This window comes from Uranotaenia lowii, chromosome 3, assembly GCF_029784155.1.
Source record: "Uranotaenia lowii strain MFRU-FL chromosome 3, ASM2978415v1, whole genome shotgun sequence".
Classification (NCBI taxonomy): domain Eukaryota; kingdom Metazoa; phylum Arthropoda; class Insecta; order Diptera; family Culicidae; genus Uranotaenia; species Uranotaenia lowii.
In genome coordinates, this window is record NC_073693.1 from 282,139,174 (window position 1) to 282,167,075 (window position 27,902).

A 27,902-nucleotide genomic window follows, 5' to 3' on the forward strand; every position below is an offset into this window, starting at 1 on the left:
CGTTATCTTTTTTTTTTTTTTTTGTTTTTATCACTTGTGATTTAAAGTATTTCTCTTCTTCTAGGGTTTTTTTTCCGTAAGTTTCCCGGATGTGGATGTTGATCACAGGTTTCTCTAATCGGGAACAACAACAAGGCACGGTTTTTCCGGCGACGAGGCCGAAAAATGTGTCAACGACTGGAAAAGTATCTGGTCGATGCGAATTCATTCGAATATCAGCGTCGGAGGAGAGGAAAAAATAAACGTTTCGAGTTGGTTTTTATCGTAGGCTTGGTATTTTCATTTTCTTGAGACATCTTACAGATATCCGGGGTTAGGAACAATATCAGTAATTGAGTTGGGAAGTTAGGAAGACAAATGAAGTTGTTTTTCTAACAAAATACCCGCATGATAATAATTAAAAAGCGATGAATGGATGATGAAAACATGATTTTTTTTTATGATTGGGATACGCAATAAAAAGAATTCAAGTCCCAGAAATAAGACATCAGAAATCTGACATCAGACATAAGAAATCAGACATCTAACTTCAGTTATCAAGCATTGTACTTTAGATAACACCAGACATCAGACATCAGAAATGTGCGATCAGACATCAGATATTAGACATCGGACATCAGACACCAGTCATCAGACATCAGACATCAGACACTAGGTATCAGACATCAGAAATCAGACATGTGATCAGACATCAGAAATCAGACATCAAATCAGAGATCAGACCTCTGACATCAGTTATCAAACATTATACATCAGATAGATATCAGACATCAGAAATATGTGATCAGACATTAGCCATCAGACATCAGACATCAGACATCGGACATCAGACACCAGTCATCAGACATTAGGAATCAGACACCAGATATCAGATATCAGACATCAGACATCTGATATCAGACATCAGACATCTGACATCAGTTATCAAACATTATACATCAGTCAACAGGAGAATCAGACATCAGAAATGTGTGATCAAACAGCAGCCATCAGACATCAGACATCAGACATCGGACATCAGACAGCAGTCATCAGACATTAGGAATCAGACATTAGGAATCAGACACCAGATATCAGACATCAGACATCAGACATCTGACATCAGCTATCAAACCAGACAACAGTCATCAGACATCAGACATCAGACATCAATCATCAATCATCAGACATCAGACATCAGACATCAGATATCAGACATCAGACATCAGACATCAGACATCAGACATCAAACATCAGACATCAGACATCAGACAACAATCATCAGACATCTGACATCTGACATCAAACATCAACCATCAATCATCAGGCATCAGACATCAGATATCAGACATCTGACATCAGACATCAGACATCAGACATCGAACATCAGACATCTGACATCTGACATCAGGCATCAGACATCAGACATCAGACATCAGAAATCAGACAACAGTCATCAGACATCTGACATCTGACATCAACCATCAACCATCAATCATCAGGCATCAGGCATCAGATATCAATCATCAGGCATCAGACATCAGAAATCAGACATCAGATATCAGACATCAGATATCAGATATCAGATATCAGATATCAGACATCAGACATCAGATATCAGACATCAGACATCAGACATCAGACATCAGACATCAGACATCAGACATCAGACATCAGACATCAGACATCAGCCATCAGCCATCAGACATCAGACATCAGACATTAGACATCAGACATCAGACATCAGACATCAGACATCAGACATCAGACATCAGACATCAGACATCAGACATCAGACATCAGACATCAGACATCAGACATCAGACATCAGACATCAGACATCAGACATCAGACATCAGACATCAGACATCAGACATCAGACATCAGACATCAGACATCAGACATCAGACATCAGACATCAGGCATGAGACATCAGACATCAGACATCAGACATCAGACATCAGACATCATACATCAGGCATGAGACATCAGGCATCAGGCATCAGACATCAGGCATCTGACATGTGTCATCAGTCATCAGACATCAGATCGCAGGTATCAGACAGAAAACATCAGAAATCAGAGATTCGACATCCGTTCATCAAATATCAGACATCAACGATCAGCTATCAGAAATCAGAACCTAAAATTAAGAATCAAGGAAAAATAAATATCAGAAATCAGAATCAAATATCGGAAACAATTTTTCTGGACCAAAGATCAGGGATCAGAGTTTTTATTTATTGTGTATCACAATCATTGCGCGATTAAATTTTTGTCAGAGAAGCAAAAAATAAATAAATGTGATGAAACAATGAAAAGGTAAACAACTAATCTTATCGATGTTAAGGTTTTAACGAGGGATTTTACAATTTAAAAAAGAAAAAAAAACAAATGTTCACAAAACAACGGGATAAATCAAAGTGTAACACAGGATAAAAAAAAACACGTTGTTAAAACAAATATCAGAAAATTCAAGTGATGTCTGGCTTTTGCACCTCATCGTATTTCTTGTCGGCTTCCTCAGCCATGAAGCGGGCTTCCTTCAGCTGGTTCTCCAGAGCGTCCATGCGCTCTTCATCGGCCAGGGCACGGTTCTCAAGAACCTTGCGGGCACTGCCGGTTTTTGTTTGAAGGTTGTGATATTTCGAAGGATTTTTTTGTTAAATTTAAAAATCGAGTTTTTTAACCCAATTTTGTCGGTATATTAAAATAATTCAAACAATGAAAGAAAACGAAAGAAAGAAAATGGTTTGATTAGAAAGGACATTTTTGATCGTTGGCGGCTGCGTGTGGGATTTTCCGAAGACCTGTGGAAGTGTAAAAATGGTTATAAACCCTAACGTCCCTAACCTAACTTTTCGAACCACCCTTAAAAAAGTGAAGGTTCGAACCTAGCGGCTGCTGAAAAATGAGAATGGTAAATTTTACCACAACAACAATACCTCTTCGTATTTTTTGTCGGCTTCTTCTGCTATTAGTTTGGCCTGGGATAGCTGAGCTTCCAGTATCGCTATTCTATCGTCTTCCATATTTGTACGGTTTTCGAGCGCTTTTCTGATCCTGTTGGGTTGAGTTGTGTGGGTGGGTAGATTGTTTTGGTTAGAAATACATACATATGTTGAAAATTGTGAAAGAGTTTCAATTCTAGGGGCGCAGTAGGATTTTCGAGTTTACATTGGATTTTTCATTACTTCGTTGTTCTAAATCTGACGAAAACAGGATTCGCAATCCGAAAAAAACATGAATTTAAGCTTAATTTTTCATATAATGTCATTTCAGATTTTTGCAAAATTTTGAAGTATCGTTTGCATGAGTAAATTTGAACTTTTAGGTTTGTATGGGAAAATTGAATATTTTGTACTGAAAATCAACATCATTTTTGTTTCTTCTGTGAAAACAAGCCTGGTAATGAAATTTGTGCCAATTTATTAATTCTTCAAAAAAAAATCCGCTCAACGACTTTGTGGAAGACTCTAACTTCGTATCTTATTAGACAAAAAAGTTATTAGCTGTTTAACAGGAGTATGTCTTTTGGCATTGAAAAACAATAAATTTAATTGACATCACTGCAGGGTGCTTAGTGAGGTATTGCATCGTTACTTTTCATGGTATACTTCACAAGACACATACAGTGATGTCAATTGAATTTATTGTTTTTCAATGCCAAAATACAAAATCCTGTTAAACAGCTAATACCTTTTTTGCCTAATAAGATACGTAGTTACAGTCTTCGAAAAAGTTGTTCTGCGGAAAATTTCCTCAGAAGAATTTATTAATTGGCACAAATTCCATTATCAGGCTCGGTTTCACAGAAGAAACAAAACTGATGTTGATTTTTCCGTAAAATATCTTAAATTTTCCCATACAAACCTTTAAGTTTAAATTTACTCATGTAATCGTTACTTAAAAATTCTGCAAAAAATCATGGATGAGTTTTGAATCAATACAAAGTTTTTTAGACCCCAGGGTTTCAGAAATTCAAAAATGGCCTCCAAGTCAGTCTACAGTGCTAATTTAGGAGTAAAATTGTTGCAAGGTAACAGATTTAGATAGCAATGGAAATAAACAGTTTTACAATTGTGTTGTGTCTTTTGCACAAAACTAGCATACTTTGAGTTTGAAAATTTTAGCTCTAGTGGATTTTTTCTTAGTTTCGTGAGTCCAATAAAAAAGGAAATTTAGCCATTTTGTAAGACACTCTAAGGATCTCTTTGCTGAAAATGTGTACAAACGTGCAGTATTCCAAATATGTGATTTATCCTGTCAGGATTGGCGTGGGATTATTCTCGAAAAAAAATCTCTACCACAAGATACAAATATTCGAGTTAAAGCAAAATTGAATATGCTTATAAAGACAGAGAGTCAAATCTATCCCTTCAGCAAACAAATCTCACTTCAAAAGCAGCCAATTTTAGATGTTCTATCTGTTTAGTTTAGCACGTGATAGATCTGAAGCTGCAAGAGATATTGAAATATTTCAGCAGCATTCGAGATCTCTACAGAGAATTTTTCGAGACAACTAGTACAAAATCGGCAAATTAGTTATTTTCTAACGGTCGCCATGCAACAATATGACTCGCCGTATAAATTATCCGATCGGCTTATTTTTCTTAATTTTATATTCACATCGGAGCAATCTGAAAATAAGCACCAAGTAATATTGCTCTTTTCATACAATATTGTTTTGCTGAAATATTGTCATCTGCCTCCCTCGAGAATATGCTAGCACAAGAAGCCAAAAATCACATCAGCATTCCAAGTCCACAATAAGCTGAGTAAATAGCGGCTAAGGAAATAAAACAGAGTTTCTTCTGATGGCATAGTTTGAAACTCACTTTAAAAGATAAAATAGAGTAAGTTGAGCTATATCTTTATCACTCTATGATTTTATAAAACCTTTAGAGAACATCCAGATTTCACCAAAGAATAAAGATCAAATTGGAAGATCTCTGGACCTTCAATAGGACAGATTGTCCTATTTGCGTTTTGATTCGCCGGATTTTAAAAATGCATATTTGAAACCCAAGAAAAAACACCACATTTTCCAACAATCTTAGAACTGTCAAAGCTTCAAGAAAGCAGAATTTTAGTCACGATAACTATTCATCGAACAAAGTGCTAGAAATGAGCAATTCCAGAAAGCCTGCAAAACTTTTAAGAGTCTGTTTTATCAAACAATTTTTTGCTTAAGTATTTGACAAGATATCTCAAATTAACAAAAGTCACATAACAGCTCAACAAAAGGTTGCCAGATTGCCAAGTTTCATCCGGGTTTGCCCGGATTTTGAAAACTTTTGTTTTTTCGGGAACAGTCCGGTCCGATTGCCCGGATTCCATTAAAAATGCCTAGATTTTGCCTGGATCTATTCACTTTATTTGGAAAATCAAACAAAAAAAAAAAAATTGGGTTGTAAAATTTGTATACATATTTATGGCTCCAAAACGAAATTTTTTAAGCAGAGCCTTTAAAAACAATTTAAATCGTTCGATGAGTTTTAATAGAAAAAAAATGATTGGAAATATTTTTTTCGTGATTTTTTTGAGTTTTGACAAAATTTGTCCGGATATTTTCCGGATTTTTGGTCGTCAATTTTGAGATCTAATGCCCGGATTTGTCAGGTACGGATACATGCTGAAAAAAATTCTGGCAACCTTAGCTTAACAGGAGTGTTCAACGTTTACATTTGGCTGAGTAAATGGCTCTTAGGTGAAGGGAAAACAGTTTGTTAACCTAGTTTTAAGAAATAAAATAATGATGAAGCACTAAAATCCACTGTAAACCTTTAAAGCTCTACTGTCCGATAGAATCGACGGTGAATAAAGAGTGTAAATGCTTTAAAAAACTAAATATGTATGAGAATGAGTTGAACAAGTTGTCAATCAATCAATTGAAAAGTTTTTCAAGAATTTAAGGAAAATATTCAAAATTTGAAAAAAATACATTTCTGTAATACTTTCAAAGTATACCTCAGTAATATTTTAAAAAAAACTGTTACTTTACACGTAAAACAGACCAACGTCATTTGTAAATGTTATAGAATCGTACAGGTTTCGATTCCTTTTAACTCTAAAGCTCTTGAATGTCATTATGACACTATTGGAAGTTTGGCGGCTTGTAGCTGTATTCGGGTGCATCCAAATAAACAAAAATTCTAAAGGGACCCTCAACGAATTCTTGAAATCATTAATTTTGCATCATTACTTTTTCTATGGGGCACTCTGAAAGCCTAGGGAAAAAACTCCCTAATCAGACCTTGAGTGTCAATTTGACATTCTCGCTTAAAACCGCTTTCTTGTTTCTCAACCAATTTTTACAGAATTTTTAGTTATGGAAACTTCGTAATGTAACTCAAATTTCCAGACAATATTTTCCTACAACACCTCAGTTTTCCATTATTCAAAAAAAATCTGAAAAAAACACGCTTCGGAAAAAAGACTGTAGATCAGCTACGGAATGCTAAAAAAAATTCACTTAGTGTCCAGAAAATCTGAAATTAGAAGCTATACGATACACATAAGGATAAATTTTTTGAAATTTTTTAAGATCATGATATCAAAAAACGTAAAAAAGTGGTGTAATAACCGTACTTTTCAATCAATAAACAGTCAAAATTGTTTAAGTCACACCAGATAAATTTTGAAAAGATAATTGAAAAGTTGACGTAATTTGGCACATTTTTGCATTTTTAGGTTGTAAAAATACAAAACACAGAATTTTTGACAAATTTTCACAGGTAGCTGTTTTTTTTTTTAAATTTTTTGTCATTTTACAATTTCTCAGATTTTCTAAGACTTAAATTCAACTTTGCACTGGATTTTGAGTACATTAACACAAGATTTTCGAAATAAATTTATATGCACCAGAAAAAAATTGCGGAAATCTTGCGTTAGTATACTCAAAATCAAATGCAAAGTTGAACCTTAGAAAAGTCTTAGAAAATCAGAGAAATTGCAAATTGACAAAAGGTTCAAAAAACAGCTACCTTTGAAAATTCGTTATAAAATTTGTGTTTCGTATTTTGAAAATCTAAAAATGCACAAATGTGCTAAATAACGTCAACTTTTTATTCTCTTTTCAAAATTTATATGGTGTATCTTAAACAATTTTGACAGTTCATTGAAAAGTATGGTTTAACACCGCTTTTTCATATTTTTTGTGGTCATGATCTTGAAAAATTTCAAAAAATTATATCTGTATGTGCAACTTCAGCTTTCTTAAACACTAAGTGAATTTTTTTGGAGCATTCCGTAGCAGATCTTTAATCTTTTTTTTTTTTTTTTTTTCGAAACATGTTTTTTTCGGGTTTTTTTTTCTTAGACTTCAAATAACGGAAAACTGAAGGTGAATAATTTCTGAGAAACATATTTGAGTTACATTACGAGGATTTCAAAACTATAAATTTTGTAAAACGATTGAAAAACAAGAGAGATATATTGGTTTTAGTCAGGGGTGTCAAATTGATACTCCAGGGACTGTAACGGGTACAAATATCTTAGACGGGTGAGGGTGAACCAGATAGCTTTTTTGCAAATTCATAAAATCAAATGAAAATCAGCTTCAAAAACAGGGTTATTAGCGTCGATTTACTTCATGTATTTTTCGTTTCAGAAGCTAAGCAGAATTTTTGAAACTCAATATCTTTTTTATCATAACACTTATCGAAATGGAACCTTGGGTTGAAATATCTGTCATAATAAAAGCTTCGTAAAAAACTACAATAAAAAGAAATTGACCGAGAGGGACTTAAGAAATTGGTGCAAAACTGGGTTTTCATGTTCCTAAAAAACAAAATTCCACATAATTCCGTTCAAATTTTAGGCTCATTGCGCCATCACCCAAATATAGCTTTGGACTTTGTGCTTGGCCAAGGATCATTTTTAACTTGGAACTTATAAAATTTTCATAAGTCGGCTGATTTGGGCACTCTTGTGTCCATTAATAAATTTTCAACAGATCGAAGGCTTTTGAAATTATCATTTATCATGAAATATTAAAAAAATTCCGAAACACATTTAAACGCTTTTAAGAATAATTTTACCTAGTATTTTTTTTTTCAAGTATTCACGTGATCGCACAATAAATTTTGAATAATATTGCAAACCTTATCTGGTTATATGGGCCTTTTTGTATTAAATTTACTAATTTTTTTTTGGGAATAAATGGGTCCATTTCATCACCAAATATCATAATTTGTTGAGTTTCTAAGCATTTTTATTTTTTTTGTAAATTAAGCATTTATTTTAAGATTATAGTTTGATTTGTTTCATGTAGCTGTACATAAAATATCGTGACGTCACAACCGTGTTTAAAAAAAATTACGCGTTGTGACGTCACGAAACTAAATCGCTCCAAAATAAATTTAGATCAAAATTTCAAAAAATCAAAAACAGCGATTTGTTGGCTGTAAAGCATTGATACTTTTTTTGAAATTTTCATAAAGTTTGATCGAATAGAAGAGCAGAAATTTACGGTTTTGTAAAAAATACCAGAAAAATGGAAAAAACGGCGCGTTGTGACGTCACGATTTCTATTGCTTATATTTTGATAACTATTCGTTCAATACAAATACTGTTGCTTCCAAATTAGAGGTATAATTTTGTTTTTTCAATGTGCGCAATGAACCGTAAAATTTTCAAATAATATACAAAATAATTGTTTTACAAACGTTGTGACGCCACACTGGAATGGGTCATATGAAAAGGGAAATTTTCTCTCAAAAGGTCATCTAAATTACAGGTAATGCTGTTGGGAAAATTTCGCAATTTAGCCTGTAAAAAATTTTAGAGAAATTATAATTTCGTTCAACATTTAGATACATCCCCCTAATAACTGAAGTTAATGTAGGGTACATTCAAATCCAAGAGCATATTTCAAAATCTTCTTTCTTTGAGCATTAACTGATCATGATTTTGTACAGAACTGTCAAGTAACATGACCCCTGGAAAACTGAAAGTTCAGAAAAGTTCATCAGTGTATTCAAAAGCTTTTATCCTTTTTTGCTCACCCTCAGATCCAAAGCTAAAAATATAACAATTTGAACAGAGTCGTCAAAGAAACTCTTAAACGTTTCCTACACTAAACTCTAAACTGGATTGAAAATTCAACGAGGTTTAATTTGCTACGTTTATTCTGGAATTTATAGTTGCCTGCAATTATAATGCTAAAAATTGCAAAAAGAGATTCAAAAATTCAAAGCAAAATTTAAAATTTAAGTAGAGGTTAACGGGGATGAAGAGTTCAGATCTAGAATTTAAAATGAAGATTTCACAGAGGTAAGATTTGGAGAAAAAAAAGCTGGAGGTTTAAGATTCAAATTAAGAATTTAATGAAGGGTTCAGATCCAGATTTTAAAATTAAAATTTTTACATCCAGAGGTAAGATTTGGAAAAAAACTGGAGGTTTAAGATTCAAGTTAAGAATTCAATGAAGGGTGCAGATCCAGAATTTAAAATGAAGATTTTACATCCAGAGGTAAGATTTGGAGAAAAAAACTGGAGGTTTGAGATTCAAATTAAGAATTCAATGAAGGGTTCCGATCCAGAATTTAAAATTAAGATTTCACATCCAGAGGTAAGATTTGGAAAAAAAAGCTGTAGGTATAAGAATTCAAATTAAGAATTCAATGAAGGGTTCAGATCCAGAATTTAAAATTATGATTTCACATCCAGAGATAAAGTTGGAAAAAAACTGGAGGTTTAAGATTGAAATTTATAATTCAATGAAAAGTTCAGATCCAGAATTTAAAATTATGATTTCACATCCAGAGGTAAGATTGGGAAAAAAAACTGGAGGTTTAAAATTCAAATTAAGAATTTTGAATTCAGGTTTAAGAATCAACATTAAAATTTAAGTAAGATTCAGAGTTAAAAACTATGTGCTCGATTAATAATTCAGCATAAGAATATTGCTCAAGAATTTAGAATTGGAGCGCTTAGGATCTGGGAATGTAAGTGCCCAAATGATAGTTTCGAAAAAACGGGCTTCAAATTTCACATGGTGCTAAAATTTATATATGTTTCTTATTCAAGCAGCTTCAATTCAAGCGAAAAAGTGAAAAAAAAAATCATAAGCAATTTCAGTTTTTCACCAGACATAGATTAAGATATAAAGACCTTTAGTATACCCAATTCAAAATTTATAATTTTGGCACTTGCACCCCTCTGGTCCTGAGGATCTCCTGAGGAAAACAGACTCAGAGTTCAACACTCAAAATACTGAACGAATTGGGAGTTCAGATTCAGAATTCTGTTACAGGATACAGATTTTTTTTTTTCATAAGAATTAAAAATTCAAATTTAGATAAAGAATTTATACTATACATACAGTCAGAATTCAAATCCAGAATCAAGATTCAGAACACAGACTTAGGATTAAAATTCTGAAGCAAATTGAAAACCAGAAGCAGACTTCAAATCTAAAAAGAGCTTTTCCGCGATAAACTTTTCAATTGATTGATGTTCAACTTGGTATGAAATATGGTCTGTAAAGTATGATAAAAATGTGTAAAGTTGGAAGTCGTTTTCCCACAAACGCGCCAGCCGTTGGTTTTCTTCGGGACCTCCTGGGGGACAGTTTATCCCCCTCTTCTTTGGGGTCCACGTCCCACTTACCGTTCGCTCTCATCAGCAGCCGCCGAAGCCTCTGACAGTTTAGCGGTGGCGGAAGCCAGACGTTCTTCCGAACGTTCCAGATCTTCCTCCAACAGCTGAATACGACGGTTCAGGGCAGCGACTTCGGATTCGGCCTGTAAAAAGGGAAGAGAAAAAAAGAAAGACGGGGATTAGCATTTGTTTAAGTTTTATTGAGGTGGGTCTATCAATTAAAGCGTGAAATGTTTTGACTCGAATGAAAGAAATGAAACCAAAAAAGAAAAAAACAAATATTTTTAAGACGTTTTGCTACACATTAGAAGTCGAAAACGAGCGTAAGTTTTCAAATCGATTAGTGACACCCCCTTCTTGGGCATGATTTAATCCAAAGCCATGGCAACAAAACGTTCCGTTTCAACTTTTGAAATATGCAACTTGGTTGTGATTGGATTTAAGCTGAGCTCAGAACGAATTGATGACCACAATAATGATGGCGTCCGATGGACGCTACCGCCATTCACAATGTAATTCGATAGGAAATTTATGACCTGCCGGGCGAGAAGCATTCTGGAGCTTCCCCGCATCGTTTGTGTTTTAAAAATAACTTTGCACCCAAATCTCAGATTGGCTTATGATTCTCCTACTTTCCTACTTTTCTAGAATTCATCGCTAGGTACTCCTAAAAGAGGCTTTAAAATTTAATCCAAACTTTAAAGAATCCAATCCAAGAGTAGTCAGATGACAACTTTTGCATCCGCACAGATTAGAGTGTACTTCGATCAGTAAGGGATCTTCGATAGATCGAATTGCAAACGTGTGTATTTTGTGTGTTTATTGTCCATCGATTGATGATGTGTAGCGTTGCGCGTCGCGTGTGGCGCGTATACATTACATAACCTCACTAAGCGCAGCACACGATCCATCCCCGTCCGGATACGGATTCAGTTCTCGGCCACTAGCCATGAAATACCATGGCACGTCGAAGGGCGTCGTCGGCATTCATCGATGTCAATCGAAGGTGGAGATTCCAATTTCAATCGATCACGGTGGCGTGCAGTAGCTATCGCTAGGTTAGGCCACGTGTGTGATGTGGGGGACATCGGATCCCCCCGATTAGATCGTGAAGTCGATAGCTCGGATTGAATCCAATGCTGGTCCAACAATCGATCGTTCTGCTTCAACGGATCGGTACAAATGTTACCGAAGAGAGAGAGATAACTTCCCATGATGGTGATCGAAAGGTGGAATGTTTTGCTACAACCAAAATGGCACCGACCCGACAAGATACGGGTCGTTACGGTTCAGGAAAATGAACCGATAGAATCTGCCTAAATACCCTCCCTCTCTATATTCAAACAATCGGCTAAAGTACGCAAACTAATGGTAGATGATCGGAGTGCACAAGTGGGTGAAAATCGAATCACCCAGGCGTGACACTAGACAGACTACTCTTGAAAAAAAACGGCAGTTTCCAAATAAACTTTGCTCTTTTTTACCATTTTTTTGTTTTTGGTACTGATGGTGGTTTTTACAGTTGAAAGTTAGTTTCCGGTTTGAGTACCTTTTTTTCAATTTTCGTTGCACCCCAATTTGTTGTTCGGTGATCGTTCAATCAGCGATCTGTGAAAACTGATTTCTGATGCCATAGGTTCCGCTGATATTGGCTTTATGGAGCCAAATCCGAAGGTTTTGTTTGGTGTACAATTGGAGTTTTTCAGCTTAGAAATGTGTACCGTAACTGAGCCGTAGCAAATAGCGTTATGATAAGTGAAACATTGTTTTGTACAATTTACTATACAGTTTCATTATTTGTTTGATTGGTTTGTAGTACTATCGATATTTTAAAAGGTTGTATGGTTTCTAAGAATCTACATTTTCCGCATTGATTTGAAGGAAACTGGCTCTTCGTGGTAAGTATACCTTCTTAAGAATTATTTGATAGAGTTGGTTGTTAAAGAGAAGGATAGAAAGAGAAAAAAAGTCATATCACTATTTGGGAACATTGGTCCCATATGGCTACCTTAGGGAACATCACTTGTGTAGCTTAGCGAACTGAGTAGTTTTGATCAAACCTAATAACTATTGATTGTTAAGGTTCGGAACTCAGTGACGGATAAAATATATTTTAGAAAAGGCTTCAAAACTCCAACAGAGTTGAAAAATACTTCATACACAGTTTGGAGCTTTCTTCTATCTATACTTGAAGTGAGATCTAATGTTACAAACTTTTCCGCTATTGTGAAAATATAAAAAAAAATATCTCTAATTCATTCTTCATCATCCTATTTTAAAGAAATACCCCAAAGATGTTACCTAACTTCGCTCATATAAATATCATTTGGGTAATACTTTTACGACAATTTTTCTATACCACGAATCTGACTCGTAGTCATAACATTTTAAGGGAATAAAATCATTACTGCGATTCCAACTATTTGTTACAATTTGAAGGGATAATATTTCTCCCATTTGACTGAGGATGGAAAAGAACCTATGCAATAAGTAAAGATTTCACGTATCTGACTCGTGGATGAGAATTTGTGCAAAAAGTGAACACACCAAGAGATTTGAACAAATTTGCATCTCAGATTCTGTGTCACAAAATACAGAATTTTGAAATAATTTCAGATTTCACAGATATTTTTAAAGTTTAAATGTATTTCCAAAGTAATAATTTTTTATGCCAATAAAAAATTTAAATTTCTTACTAAGAATTAGAAAAGGATGCAAAAATTCGTAATCCTTTTTGTTTTTTCTCAACTAAAATGTAAAAAAAACCCAATTTGTCATGAATTTTCAATGAAATTAAAGGAAATAGTATCACAGAATTTTTGAGTAAAATCGCAGAAAATGAAAACAATTTTTTTTCACAAGAAACAAACAATTTTCTTTCCTTGAGCTTGAGTAGGACTCGTAAGATTTTCAGTCGTAGCACAAATTAATCTCCATACGTTAGACTTAGGGTGGGCTAACCGAATTTACCGAAACCGGTAAAACCGGTAAAACCGGTAAAACCGTCCATTTTCCAATACAGGAAATACCGGATTTTGGGGCGGTAAAAAAACCGGTATTTCCGGTAAATTTTTCATCATTCTTTGGCACTGTATTTTTTTACTTTTTCTCGGGATTTTCATCCCGAAGGATGATTCATCCCTCTTTGGCACTGTAATAAAATTGACACAGCTAAATGGTTTTTTTAACAAATATATATGAGTACAAATACTCATATTTTGTTCAATCAGTTTCAAACTTTTAGCTAAATAAACCTTACTGCAAGGTTTATGTGAGATTTGATTATTGCTAAAACTTGCCGATGTAACTTTTTGAATTAAAGCTAGAGTGGCGTTCAAAAGAGCATTGACAAGCTGCCATCTCTCTTTCAGATGATATTTTTTCATGAAATTTAACACATTTCAGTTCAGCTATCAAACTAACGCTTCTGTACAAATGTACAATGACTGGAAAAAAGATACAGCTACAAGAAATTCATGTAGTTTGCATTGAAAAACTGAAAAAATAAAAGATGCAAAAATTTTTAATCTATAAAAAAGGCCAAGTTTATCAAAATCGTTCTAAGCGGTGCGCGGGCTTTCAAAAATTTAAAACCAAAAATGTTGAATACTTCCTACTTTGTTTTAAAACATAAAATGTTTCAACAGAGTCAGCACTTAAACATATGTTAGAATTTTTGTATGAAGTTTCTCTTTCAACATTTTCAAGATAATTGATGAAACTCTGTTGTTTTTATTTTCAACACTGTTGAAGCATTTTCTTTTTCCAGACAGAGCAGTAACAAAGTTTTTATAAATTTGCAACAGTATTATAGCAACAAAGAGCGTAAGGATCAGATCCAAACAACTATATTTATTGCTGAATTTTGACTGTTTTTTTTATAGATTTTTATTTGAATTTGTTCGTTTTAATTTTGTAAAGGCAAATTCAATGCTATCACGACCTAGGTTTCCGGGAAAGCATCTGTATTTTAGACAACAATAATCTGTAATTTTGTGAGTCAACCAAAAACTTTGTGACAGTGTTTTATTTTTTTTAGAAAATAATTAAGTCATTTTTTAACGAAACATCTTTTTGTATATCAAATCTCATATCATTTCCATGAGACTATAAAATTTTTTACTTAATCTGTAGAATCGGTTCTGTAATCTGAATACTATTCTACAGAGTTTAGGACAAAAGTTCGTCGAAAATTGTATGAAACTTCTATAATTTCTGCAACCTCAATGCAAAATTATAATAATAAAATGACGATGACAAAAATAATGATTATCATGAGCGTGATGATAAATGTATGACAGAGGGATAATTTAAAGGCACAATACCATATTTTTCAATTGAAAACGATGCAATATCTATTGCGTTATAAATTCTAAGCATTTTATGTCATTACTACTACAATTAGACGAAACCTTTTCATGAATTCGGAATTCTTTGAAAAATACCGGTTTTATCGGTTTAATAAATTACAAATACCGAAATACCGAATTTGAAAAAAACCGGTAAATCCGACCACCCTAGTTAGACTCGAAGTTATAACTTGAGGGCATGATTTGGAAATATAAAAAAGTTTGACAAAAAGATATTTCATCATTTTCAAATGTTCCCAACCTGAATAAAAACATTTAGTACAATATATCAATTCAAGAAAAATGATATTCAATCTATATTGTCATATTTTCAGAACCATTGTTTTAACTCCCAATTTTTTTAAGAACAAGTTTTCAAAAATGTTTCCTATGAGTTTAATTGATCCTTAGAGCCTATACCGTAGGAATAAACCGCCTCATGAGGGCTGTTGGGTTCCAATTTTTTGCTATGATAGTTTTGCTCAAACAATGCATAACACAAATTAAGAATTTTTTATGCTATTTGATTATTCAATTTTAAGATCTTTTACATTAACAGGTTTTCGTATAAAATAGAAGCTTTTGAAAATACATCATATTTTTTTTTAAATTATAAGCTATATTTATATAAGGAAACCTTCAGTAACAAGATTAAATCTTTAAATTTGCTTACAAAAACTGGCGAACTTAGCTTATTTTATTTGAACATAGATTAAGTTTTTTTTAAGAAACCCTCAAAATAAATTAAATTTTCAAAAGTTAAGGTAGTAAAATAAAATCAGATTCTTGCAAACTCATTTCAAGTTTTATTTTTTAGTTTGAAATTTGGCTATTGAAAAACGGCAATTGCAAATGTTAAACAATACATACAAATTTTTAAATTTCTGGCAATTTCTTTTACAGGAATATTACAAAAAAAAAACTCATCGAAAATCAATTCTATAATTCAAATCCTGTAAAAATCACGATTTCTAATTTGAAAAAAAAAATAAACTCAAATTCTCCAATTCTAATTTAAATTTGTAGCTAAGCTTAACCATTCTAAATGAGTTGTTAACGAATTTGAAATTTCAAAATTAAACTAACAATAAAAATTATAAGTATGCGATCTATTGCAATATAAATTACCCAACGAAAAAGTCATTTTGATAATTTTATCGTAATTGAAACCAATTTGAGCTGAATCCAAATTTAAATTTTGAATATTTATTCTAAATCTTAATTCTGCCCCTGGCGGATCGTTATTTAAGAACTTATCCGATACAACTGTGTTCGATGTTTACTCTTGGGCTCGAACTCGCGGACATCGGCTCAGGAGACAATAGACTTGCCAACTGACTTGACAAACAAGCCCTGCTCCTGAATTAAAAATTTGAATTTTAGATTTGTTTTCGAATTTCAATGAGATTCCTGATGTAAAAACACGATTCCTGAATTTGAATTTCAAATCAGCATTACCATTACAAGCCAAGAATTGAAATTTGTTCAAGGTTCTCAACCATGAATTTATAATTTCAATTCTGATGTTTTGGGTTTCAATCTGAAATTATTATTTTTGTTATTACTTTTCATGCAACTTGCAAATTTGAAATAAATGTGAATAAAATTAAAAAAAAAAGGTGAATCTAATTCTAAGTTTTCAATTCTGGATCATCATTTTTAAGCTATATATCTAAAGTTTGGATTTAGAAAAAGAATTTTTTTAATTTTTTTTAATGAGATTTTAAAGAATTGGGGTTGAGTCCTACGAATGAAAATCAAACAAAACCCAGGATGGTTTCAAATATTTTTTTAATATTCAGAAAATTATTATCTTAACATATTACGTACCAAATACGCGATATCACGCTTTCCTGCTTGCCGCTATGCTATATTTAGAAGCATAACTCAAATGTTTTAAATTCAATAATGAAACTATTTTCGACAAAGATCATCACTACACTTTCGGTAATTTAAAAATACTAATTTAGATAAAGTTGGTCCAGCGATTTCTGAGATTTCGAATACGTTAATATTCAAAACGCATATGAATTTCAAAAATCATGTATCCAGTTTTGAATGAAATTAAGAACCAAATTTAAGCGATTACAAAACAGCTTTTCATTTCTATTTTTTATGATAATTCGAACTGAAAATCAAGAATTCCAAACTGGATAAAGAACCCGAAATATGAAAACAGAATTGCAATGAGGTTTTTAATAATAATGGAACAAGGAATTCTGAAATGAGTATAATCTCCTTTAAAATTTAATGTTCAAAAACGAATTTCTATCAACAAGTAAGAAAATTTTGAAAACTGAATCAGAATTAGTTTAGTATTAGTTTTTGAGGTTTTAGAATTATTTCTGAGTTAGGATTGTTACTCATGAATAACCTTACCCAATGGTCAAAACTTGATTAAGAATTTCAAATTTCGAGTTTAGCGTAGAATACCTCGTTTGCTTCTCTGGAACCTCATAAGGGGGGTTACTTTCAATAATGAAATTGTTTTTCGCACTACGAAAATGCACTACGCACTACGAAAATAAAAAATAAAAAAATAAAAAAAATCATCTACGGGATCAAATATCGTCCTAATTTTCGGAGCATAGAAAATTAGAATTACAGAATATCAGAAACTGTAAAAGACGACGATTTTTAAAGATATGATGAAAACAAGAAAATGGAACCAAGTCTCTCCATTTTTCCCTAATAACATTCCACGAGTGTGATTCTTTATCAAGAACTCAAGCAATGAGTTTGAACAGTAAAAGCAGTTCAAAAGTCGACACACGAAACTCGATTCGTGCTAAACCAATACAAGAAATGTCAATTTGTCACTACTAACAACTCTCATCTCTAAAAAGTTTTAATGAGGTTTGAATCAAGTTTGAATTCTCACCATAAAAAAATTCTATCGGTTCGTAAAAAGTAGAGGACCGAACTAACAAATCTAAGGTACACCAAAATTACCTTCTCTTATTTCCCAACTTGCACTTGATGCTATCAATTAACTTGATGCTATCAACTTCACAGGATGACATAATTCCTGTCGAATCCTTTAGATGCCCTTTTACAAAAATTGGATGAATCCTCTGAAATTCCCATAAAAAAATGGTTTTTTGTATGTTTTTTTTTATTCGATATGAAGTATGTTTTAACTTATCAGATTAGTAGGAAATTCCTCAATGGCATATTTGCCCATACATTTGAGGGTTATCAAATACTATCATTGTGATTTTGTAAGTTTGTAAAAATCAACACTATTCTTTCCTTATCTGTTTTCAAAGAGTTATTTGAAGATTTTAGGTGTTTTTCTGTGAATTTATGTAAATTGGATGCAGAAAACTGGCCCCTACTTACAAGCATTTCTGAAAGCCAAAGCTTTGACTGTGAAAGAAATTTGCTTATGAGATCTAAAAAATAGTCGAAACTAAACTTTCTAATCCTATGATTATTATACAGTCCATCCACCACCCAGTGAACTAAAATTGAAACATCCGTTATATTTTTTCTATTGGTATTCCTGGATCTGGTTGCTGCCAGCTGTCAATAGTCACTTTTATATGCAGAAGTCAGTCTTTCGGTCTTTCTGCGAAAGTCTTCAAAAAATTAAATTTTTGATACCAATTTGAATTGGAAATTGAGATTGAAGAGAAATAGTTCTTTTGCTTTCATTTTTCAGTGTCTAGCCATATTATGTCATATGAAAATGTGATCATTTTCAGGTACAAAGATGTACCAAGCGATTTCATAACATCAGTATTGATTTCAACAGAGCAACACCTCCCTGTGTAACTGGTCTGCTCGGAACCTTGAGCGGCACTGATTGCTTCTTCATCTGACCGTAAGTTGCGGCAAACCCGAAGCAATCGACCATGTGCTCGCTCGGCTAAAATCCCGAGTCGATGGGTGGGGTTAGAGAAACAAGAGAGATCAATAGAGGGAAAGATCACATGCGGGATATACATGGTGTTTCGATAGAAGGTCCAGCAGTTGATCGGCAGAGCTCGATTGCTCGTGTTCGCCGGTTCCATCACGTTCACCGTGGTGGAATTGGCTAACGCGCCGTTGTACCGAAGCGGAGATTGCAGGTTCAAGTCCTGTCGGTGAGCCGTTGTATCTTTTTCGAAATTTTCATGATATTTACGGCTTATGTTCTTTCGTTCTTTGATAGTTCATGTTTCTCTAATTTCTTTCATCACATATGAAAATGTGATCCTATCCTATAATTTCATCTCAATACATTTCGGACCAAATATGTACGAGATTTTTCGTTTTTCGCGATGACTAATCCTAGAAGCATTACTCCAATGTTATAAATCTTATGATGAAACGTGATCCTACAAAATTGAAAACAATACTTTCGGTAATTCAAAAATATTAGATTTGTAAAATTTGGTCCAGCGAATTTTGAGATGTAAAATACCGAATTTTGATGTTTCTCGGCTTAGATTTCTTCGCTGTCTTTAATGTGTTAACAAATGTGTTATCATGTAAAACAAGTTTAGATTTTTCTAAAATTCTAAAAGTAAATCGAGACATCAACATACACACAATCTTTAACAAGAGAAAACGTCTGGAATTGATGATTTCGAGTCCTAACACTTATCCCTTATACAGGCTGCAAACCTATTTTTGATCTTGCTTGATGTCTGAAAATTTACTATGAGTAGCCCAATATCACAATATCAAACGGAATTCCGTGTATATCTTATCATACCAAACCAATCGTTATCGAGAAGGTGCCGATAGCATTGATTATCTTGCTCTTTTTTTTGGTTCAAGTTGTAGAAAAAGAGGATATATCACAATTTCCGGTTGTGAAAGTCTCAAATTTCAGTGTTGGACCGACAATTAGGTCAACTGACTGACTAGACTACCGGTTTCAATTTGGTTCCACCTCATTGAAGGCCTCACTAAGTCTAGAGAAATTTAATAGTACCTACATATCCTGTGGTGAAGCCCACTGACCTATTAGAAGGAGTTGTTCCATTGGCATTTAGAATCCGGTTGTTTTGGTGATCTATCAGGCAGAACGACCTTTACGTGCGTAAAAAGCCTTCGAAACAGAAAATTTATCTTAGACTCGTGAAGAGTATACAGTACTTTCAATTCCTTACAACTCACAAGTTACACGACCATCGCAAGATGACTCACCGTACAAGCAAATCCATTTCTCGCAAGACTAATGAGCTAACCAAATCAAGCAAATCAACCGATACCGCGCGCTAGCTAGATAAGGTACGCTTACTTGCGGTAGAGACGAGAAATAAAATAAAAATTTCTCGAGAAAAGGACTGGTGATCAGAAATATGGAAACCTGCCTGTAGCTCGGGGTAGAACTCTAGGGTATATCTCCGGGCTAGATCTAACTCTCTACGCGACCCCCTAAAAAGGGGGTGTCTGATTGCCGAGAGATACTGCAATCGTCAATCGTGATCCCCGGTGCGGACCCAAGCAGAATCGCGAATGACCTTGAGGGATGAATGACATCACCACAGATACAAACCGGATAGCCATTTTTGCGATTGCGACGTGCGCTATGCGCGCGGGACGACCTTAAAAGGAGTAAGAGAGTTGTCACAATCGATAACACTTCTCAGTCCGAAGAATCCAATTCGGGGGGACTGAGCTCGGACACACAACGAGAAAATATGGTGACTAATCACCTGTGGAAGTTGATGAATCGCTTGAAATCGTCAAAGGAAAGCGTCCGGTGACGTTCAGTTACCAATATGGGGAGTTCATAGAAGTTTCACAACATACATAAGTACAGGTACTTGGCGCAATGCTTTTGATGACATCGCGCATTGACCACTAGGCAAACAGAAAGTATGGAAGAGTGTGATGTCATTTGCCACAAGCACGATGACGATGATGATGGTATGAAGAATGATGGGTTCGCTGAAACTATTCGGAGTTCCTTCGATTTTGAAGGACGGATCGGTGATTGATCCAAAAATCGTGGGAAGTGTCCAACGAGATTGGTACAAGGAATTTGGCTCATCAAAAATTCCATCGCGTTAGCCGTTATAACCGGCATGACAACACAACTGCCTAAGCCGGCAAGTGACCGGACTTGAAATCGCATTGGCGACGGCGACGACTATTCGTCGCCGCTGTTGTCGCTTACATGGCGACCGTCATTATGCTCAAGGTCGACCATTAGCCGAACGCTTCCTCTTTTTCCGATTGGGAGCTGACTTCATCGGCCGGGCCGATTGTCGAGTGAGTGTAGTTGGTGGAACCGAAAGTACCTCCGAAAAAGACTCCACCAACAACCTTGAAGTCGTCCAAAAAGCCTACTTACTTGAAACGATTAGAGCTGAGTCGTGCCGAGCGGTTTGTCTCATCATGCATTCCGCATTTGCGGTACTAATACACCGGCACCCGCACGCCGCAACACACATGTTGTGGTTTAATGTGTGGTAAGTGGCCGACGAATCGAGCAAAGCTCGCCGGCCGGGGCGTGGTACCCACCACAGTCCGATTTTTTTTTTATTAAAATGCACTCCTCGTCGAATCAATCCGGTCGGAGAAGAAGAGCCAAAAAAAAGAGTGCTTTGCTCAAAGACAGTCAATGGGTGTTGAGAGCTCCCCGAAGTCATAAAAAGAAAAAAAGTGCAACCATGTTGGGCACCTACTTCGGTAGAAGGAAGGCACTTGAATCGAGTACCCCCAAAGTAACCTCCACACATTCACCTTGACTTGGAAACAGTGTGATGGTTAGATTGAACCACCACTAGGAAACCTCCTCGGAAAGACTCGAGAGTTCGAGGGATCCCGCGAGACACCTCATCGCGTTAGGCCAATGAGTTCCATTACCAGAGCTAGCTACTTAGCATATTTGGCTTGGAAAATTGTCTTCTTGATACCCACCACACCACGAAAGAGGAATTCGATAAATGAGATAAACGTGATTCGGCCGGGGAGCGGATACTGAATTAAAAATTCATAACGCCAAGAAATGCCGGATGATTCGGCTTCGGATGGAATTAATTTATCGTTCGATAACTTCTGCTGCTTGGCAGGTAGACGAAATTAATCATAATCTCAATCAACTGTATGGATTTGAATCAGAAATTAAGAACCAAAATTGAGCTCGGAATCTCAAATCATTGAAATCTGAATATGAGTGGAAATGAAAACTCAACCGGAGTTTTGAGCCTGGAAGCTTAATTTGAGTTCAAATTAGTTTTCCTTGTTCTCAACTTTAACTCAAGAATCAAAATTTTCAGCCCGAATCCAAATTTCTAAAATGACGTCGGCACTTAAAATGTGAATCTCTAAACTTTAAGAAGTGTGGCAACATTTTTTCTGGCCTTTTAAGCTTATTCTGACAATAAATATTTCTCCCACAACTCTGCTTTATCAATATTCAAGGGTTACATTTTCAAAGTAAGAAAAAATTATCAAAAAGTTGGCAATATTTTTAGAAACATCGATTATATCCGCTTAATTCATTCAAAATTACTTTTATTGAGTTATTAAGTTAAGATTGGTCCATCACCTAATAGCTGAATGCCAGCCCAGAATAATTTCAAATTTGATATCTTTATCGTTTGAGATGATCATGGTTGGTCGGCTCCTCCCAAAACACAAAGAGCCGGAAGAAAACAACACTGTTTTCAGTTCGGCTTCCGAGTGTAATTCTCTTTCACTGATCGTGCTCTACTCGTTATCCGAATTCACGCGAGCTGTAAGCAGTGTTGCCACATCCAAATCTGTACCGCTCATAAAAAAATCTTTTTCATCTGTACCGAAAACTCAAAAATCTGTACCGTGAAGATTTTGGTTCCTTATTTTTAATCTTAAAAAAGACAGATACTTTATTGCACATAGTACAGTTTTTTAATTAAAATTTTTTGTGAAACTCATTTAATCATTTTTATTTTCTCTCTTTAGTCACTGACATTAAAAAATATTTTTTATAACAAACACTTCATAAAGTTCATGATGTTTATGCATAGTTTTATTAAAACGATTTATGAGCGTTATATTTAATACAACATTTTTCGATCCGCCGTTGATCCTTAAAAAACTTTTCGTTCTAAGGATAGTGGGGGATTATAATCAGATATTTAATTATTTGTAGCAAATTTGGAAATCTAATAATTCCATCGTGTACTTCCCAGTAAGGAACTCCTATCGCCAGAATAATAAGACTAACTTTTGACTCATTTTCTAGAAAGTTTTCAATAAACTGGATGAAAGAAAAATGTAGAAACTTTTTTGTTTTTAAAAGTCAAAAATTAAATTTTGAAAATCTGTCATCTGTACGTACAGATTCTGTATCAAAAATAAGCTCAAAAATCTGTACCTCCTATCTATGTATCTGTTCATGTGGCAACCATGGCTGTAAGTGATCCGGACGGCATGTGTGAGAGCTTTCGCATCTGAGCTGGAGAAAGAGAATTCTAGCCAAGAGCGCCCCGCAGCGTTGCCAGATTGCAAACCACTCAAGTCCGTAGGTTTGACGAAAATCGAAAAATGTATTGATTTTGGCAAAATTTAACTTTACTTTTTTTTTGGTCGTCAGGTCAAATTTTCGACTATCAGCAGAATCCTGTTAATTTTTTCGATAATCCGTAGAAAACCGGTAGGAAATGCTGAAAGTCCGTAGATTGTGAGCATCGATCCGTAGCTCCTTAGAAATGCTTAAAATCCGTAGATCTGACAACGCTCTTCCTCAGTGTAAATGAAGAAAAAAAATATTTAGACTCCTACCACACAACGTAAAAACAATAACAATAATGTTTTCCCTGCTGTCAGCGTTGCCACATTCAAATCTTTACTCTTATTAAAACAAAATAAGACCAACACAAAATCTGCACCGAAATGTGCATCAACAAAAAAAAACATCTTCAGTGGAAAAAATTAGGAAAATCAGTAGTATTTTTTTTGTAATTGTTGTTTGACTGTTGATATCATTTCTGTTCTCTAAATTATTCAATAATCAAAATTAATTATATATCTAAAAGGTGTTTTAAAATCAGGAAGCTACTTTAAACTTTGTTATTATTTCTCAAAATTGGCGAATTTCACATGAATCTGACTTCTGTCTTTTTCTAAATGAAATGTTCAATAAATACGGTTTCGTTTGGTTATTTCAAAACGCTTTCCAGGGCGGCCTTTCGAAAATCAGGACAAATACTGAAATATTAGGACACCTCTGGCACCTCTGAATCAGAAAGCAGGGTTTTTTTTTCTCGTGAACGTACCAAGAAAAAAACTGTGTTAACGCTCAGATTTCTCCTCAACACAATGCGCAATACATTTTTCCGGAGAAGGGAATTCTCTTCATCAGCAGATGTGAATGCTCTCGCTCACTCTTATGTGTTGACAATCTCACTTTTTATTGCAGTGCGATTTGTCTCTCCCCGTACAGCTTAAGGAGAGCATATGAAAAAAATTCTCTCACTCTCTTTCATCGGATAAGTCTATCTGCGAAGTTTTGCCCCATCCATGGAGATTCAATTGACTCCATCTATTTTTTTTTTCTAAATCGATGCGATCGAAAGAGAGCGGAACTTAGCACAAAAAAAAAAACAAGTTCATGTTTCAAGTTTGGGGAAGAGTGACTTTTTAAAAGCAAAATTCCTGAACAAAAAAATAAGTTGCAACCTCCAGAAAGACGGTTTTCAGCAATTCAGCTAAGACTAAGGTTGTCAGAATATTTTCAACACGTATCCGGGCTATTTTATCTAAAAACCTGGCAAAATCCGGGCATTTGAATTCAACATTGTCGAACAAAATCCGGGAAATTTGGTCAAAACCTGGGAATTACTCATCCAAAATCAAGAAAAAAACTTGAAAAAAATTGTTTACATCAACATTTATCAGCAGATTTTAAATCGTAAGGTAAGCTTTTTAGTTTGATTTGAGAACGAGAATAATCCTGGGCGAAATCCGGCTTTTCTTATGAGAACCGGGCTAGAACGGACTTTGCCCAAATTTTATATTCATTATCCGGGAAAACTCGGATAAAACCAGGCAATCTGGCAACCTTAGCTTTCCACAAGTTTTTCGAGAGAGCTATGGTCGGCGATGTAAAGAAATGGATTCTTTTTTTGAAGGGCACAAGTTCATTTTATATTCGTTTGAATCCTTTAAAAAGTAAATACATTATGGGATGAGCACTGCCCTAAAAGCTCAACCTTTCCCTGGAATGCTTTTAATGAGAAAATTTGATATTTCTTATATGTTTTTTTGCAGAAAAAGTTCACCAAATACTTCCCAATTCGATTTAAGATAGAACGTTGCAAGGAGAGTGTGACCAATAGATTCTCGTAATTGTTGTTCAAAATTACGAAAGTTTTCATCAATATGGGAAACCAAGTTCAATGACAGTGACCTAAAGGCAATCTTCAGCAAAACGGGTTTTAAATAATCCAGTAAAGAAGTTGATTTTTCGCAAGCTCAAGTCTGCGACAGCAAGAGAGCTTCTTGTTAAGACCTCTTTTTGATGTTTTTGTCAGACATATTCTCAAGTGAAAGAACTTCCCGAATTTGATTGGGCCAGAACAAACATTAAATTCTTATTTTGTTACCTCCCTCCTTCTAATTTTCGGTAAGGATTAAGGCATTTTATTGGAAAACTTCATGAATTCTTCGATAATTCAAACAATTGGAAGAGCAAAAATCAAACTGCTGAAGATGGAAATTGGGTCACTCACTTATTTTTTTTTTGTTTATGGGTTTATGAGCGCCTGGCTGACCCGGAAAGGAAAAACAGAACGGGGACAGAAGAGGAAAATTTTAAATGAGAGTAGAATAGCTTAGAAAAGGATAGCGGCAACAGAGCCCGAGGGTTCTGAAGCACCAGTTTAGGGAAGCGTTAAGATAGTGCTCGACGGACTAGGACGGTTGGTGGGCCCCATATGAACTTCGAGTTAACCCAACCTTCAATTCAATCGAGCAATAGCAGTATGGTATCAAATAATATGGTATCATATGCTAACGCCTCGATATCGTTGTTAGAAGGGTTCACTATCTTACCGTAGTTGAATTTTCCCTACCTGTCATCTACCTTACTCGTTTCCATAAATTTGGATTCTTCCTAGTTTGATTTAGAAATTATTATAGATTTGCTAAGTAAAAGATATATTCAAGTGATTGATTCTACGCGACTACACGGTTATTCAATAACTCAATTAGGATATCATAAAAACAGAATCTAGAAAAGGTGACTCTTTAACTCATCAACAATGAACTGTAAGCCTAAATAGCAATAGCTTTATTGTTATCGTCAACTTATCAACGGAACAGGAAAATAACAGTGCTGTTCTTTAAAACCTTATCATGAATTGTGGTCAACTTCTCAAACAAACTTTAATACTCAATCTACACGATAGGGGTTCAATTCAAATAAACCGTGTGCCTGTTTTTAAATGCCCGAAATGAAAGATCTGAACTATCTACTCATTCTTGCTTATCGAAATCATATTTTCTATTTTAAACTTCGATTTATGAATTTCAATCCTAACCGAAAAATGTATAGATCTACCAAAAGTAAATAAATAAATAAAAACAAATGTCGAAAGTGTATTACAAACTGAAATATCATATTTGTCAAAACAGCATTACCATCCAATGAGCCCCTAGTTCTTGTAAAATGCTTGATTTAAGAATAAGCCAACGAAATTCATAAACCGCAAATGCACACTTTCTAGAGCATTGGGGAGGCGAATACCATTACCTATACCTAACCTAGCAATACTTGAAACATCCTAATTCTATGAAACTAAACTAGCTAACTACCTTACCAAACAAATTATGCCCTATTGAAAAGTATCACTTTATGACGGCAAAATGTGATATTTTCACTACAAAATTTTCCCATTGTTCAACGGAAGGGAGGGCAAGTGTTTCAACTCCCATTCATCTTACCAGCATGGATCATGAAAAATTGGGACACCACTGAACCTACCGCTAATTTAATGAAAATAAAGGTGTCCATCACGCCTTCTAATTTGAGTCATATTATGATCCATGCTTGACAAGATGTGTGCAACGACCCTCTCAGGACAATGATAGTAAACCATCATTATCACAAGCATGCACACCGCCGCCGTGACCCATGGGAACCCAGGGTACGGAAATTGGGTCACTCACTTATTATATTCGAAATTTTTAAACCCAATTTTCCGTTTTTTTTAAATCAATTACATTATGTCACAATATATTAAAAACTTGTATTATTTTTGAAATTCTAAAAAAAAAATATTTAAATCTATCACAAACATCTTTCTGCATCTAGTGAACAATGTTTGGCATAAATTTGCCAAAACCCCATTTGATTGTTTTGTATGTTTTTAACCATATTTATGGAAAAAACGAGCAATATCGGATGTTCAACAACTGTCAAAACTTAACCAATAAGCAAAAACTAATAGAAATTTTCGTTTATTTTATATAATCTATACAAACATTCGTCTGAAACAGACTGAAATATTTTTTCATCTGGTAATGGCAACACTTTGAATTTAATTTTCATGAATATTTGCTTGATACTAGATTGGCCTATTGCTCATAATAGCACCAAATTTGAATGTGTAAATGTGAAATTTTGCAAATGTACATCATATTTAATCTCAAATTTTATTTTGAAATAAAAGTTTTATTTTTTTTAACAATTGAGGAATTTCTGCAACAATATTGAAATTGTGCGAAATAGCCGTCTGTTCAATTTATTTACAACTCGAAATCCGATCTAAATTTGGAACACAAAATTAAAGTTTGGGAGCACAACCTTTGATTTAAATTTGAATTTTGAACCTGATATTTGAATTTTAAATTTTAAATATGATTCGAAAATTTTGTTTGGAAACAAATTCTGATTTACTAAACATAAATAAAACTGAGGTTCTGCTTTCAAGTTTCAGCTTCAAGACACAAGTTACAAATTTCAGATTCGGTTTCTACATGAAAAATTAAAATTTCAGATTCAAATCTACCATCCTGAATCTATATTTGAGATTCAAGTTC

At 34.4% G+C, this 27,902-nt stretch overlaps 1 protein-coding gene across 15 annotated transcripts in view; it reads right to left on the minus strand.

Annotated features, from left to right (window-relative positions):
• Window positions 1–27,902, minus strand: part of LOC129755607 (tropomyosin-2) — a 146,335-nt gene that overhangs the window by 47,572 nt on the left and 70,861 nt on the right. For 8 of the 15 annotated variants that reach the window (XM_055752193.1, XM_055752188.1, XM_055752180.1 and 5 more), the window contains 2 exons: window positions 10,594–10,727; window positions 2,478–2,595 (listed from right to left, as the gene is read on the minus strand). In XM_055752193.1, coding sequence (XP_055608168.1) covers window positions 2,478–2,595; window positions 10,594–10,727 — 252 coding nt within the window. Of the gene's footprint in view, window positions 1–2,477; window positions 2,596–2,924; window positions 3,043–10,593; window positions 10,728–27,902 lie in introns of all 15 variants that reach the window. The other 7 variants (XM_055752189.1, XM_055752185.1, XM_055752183.1 and 4 more) reach the window with 1 other exon arrangement.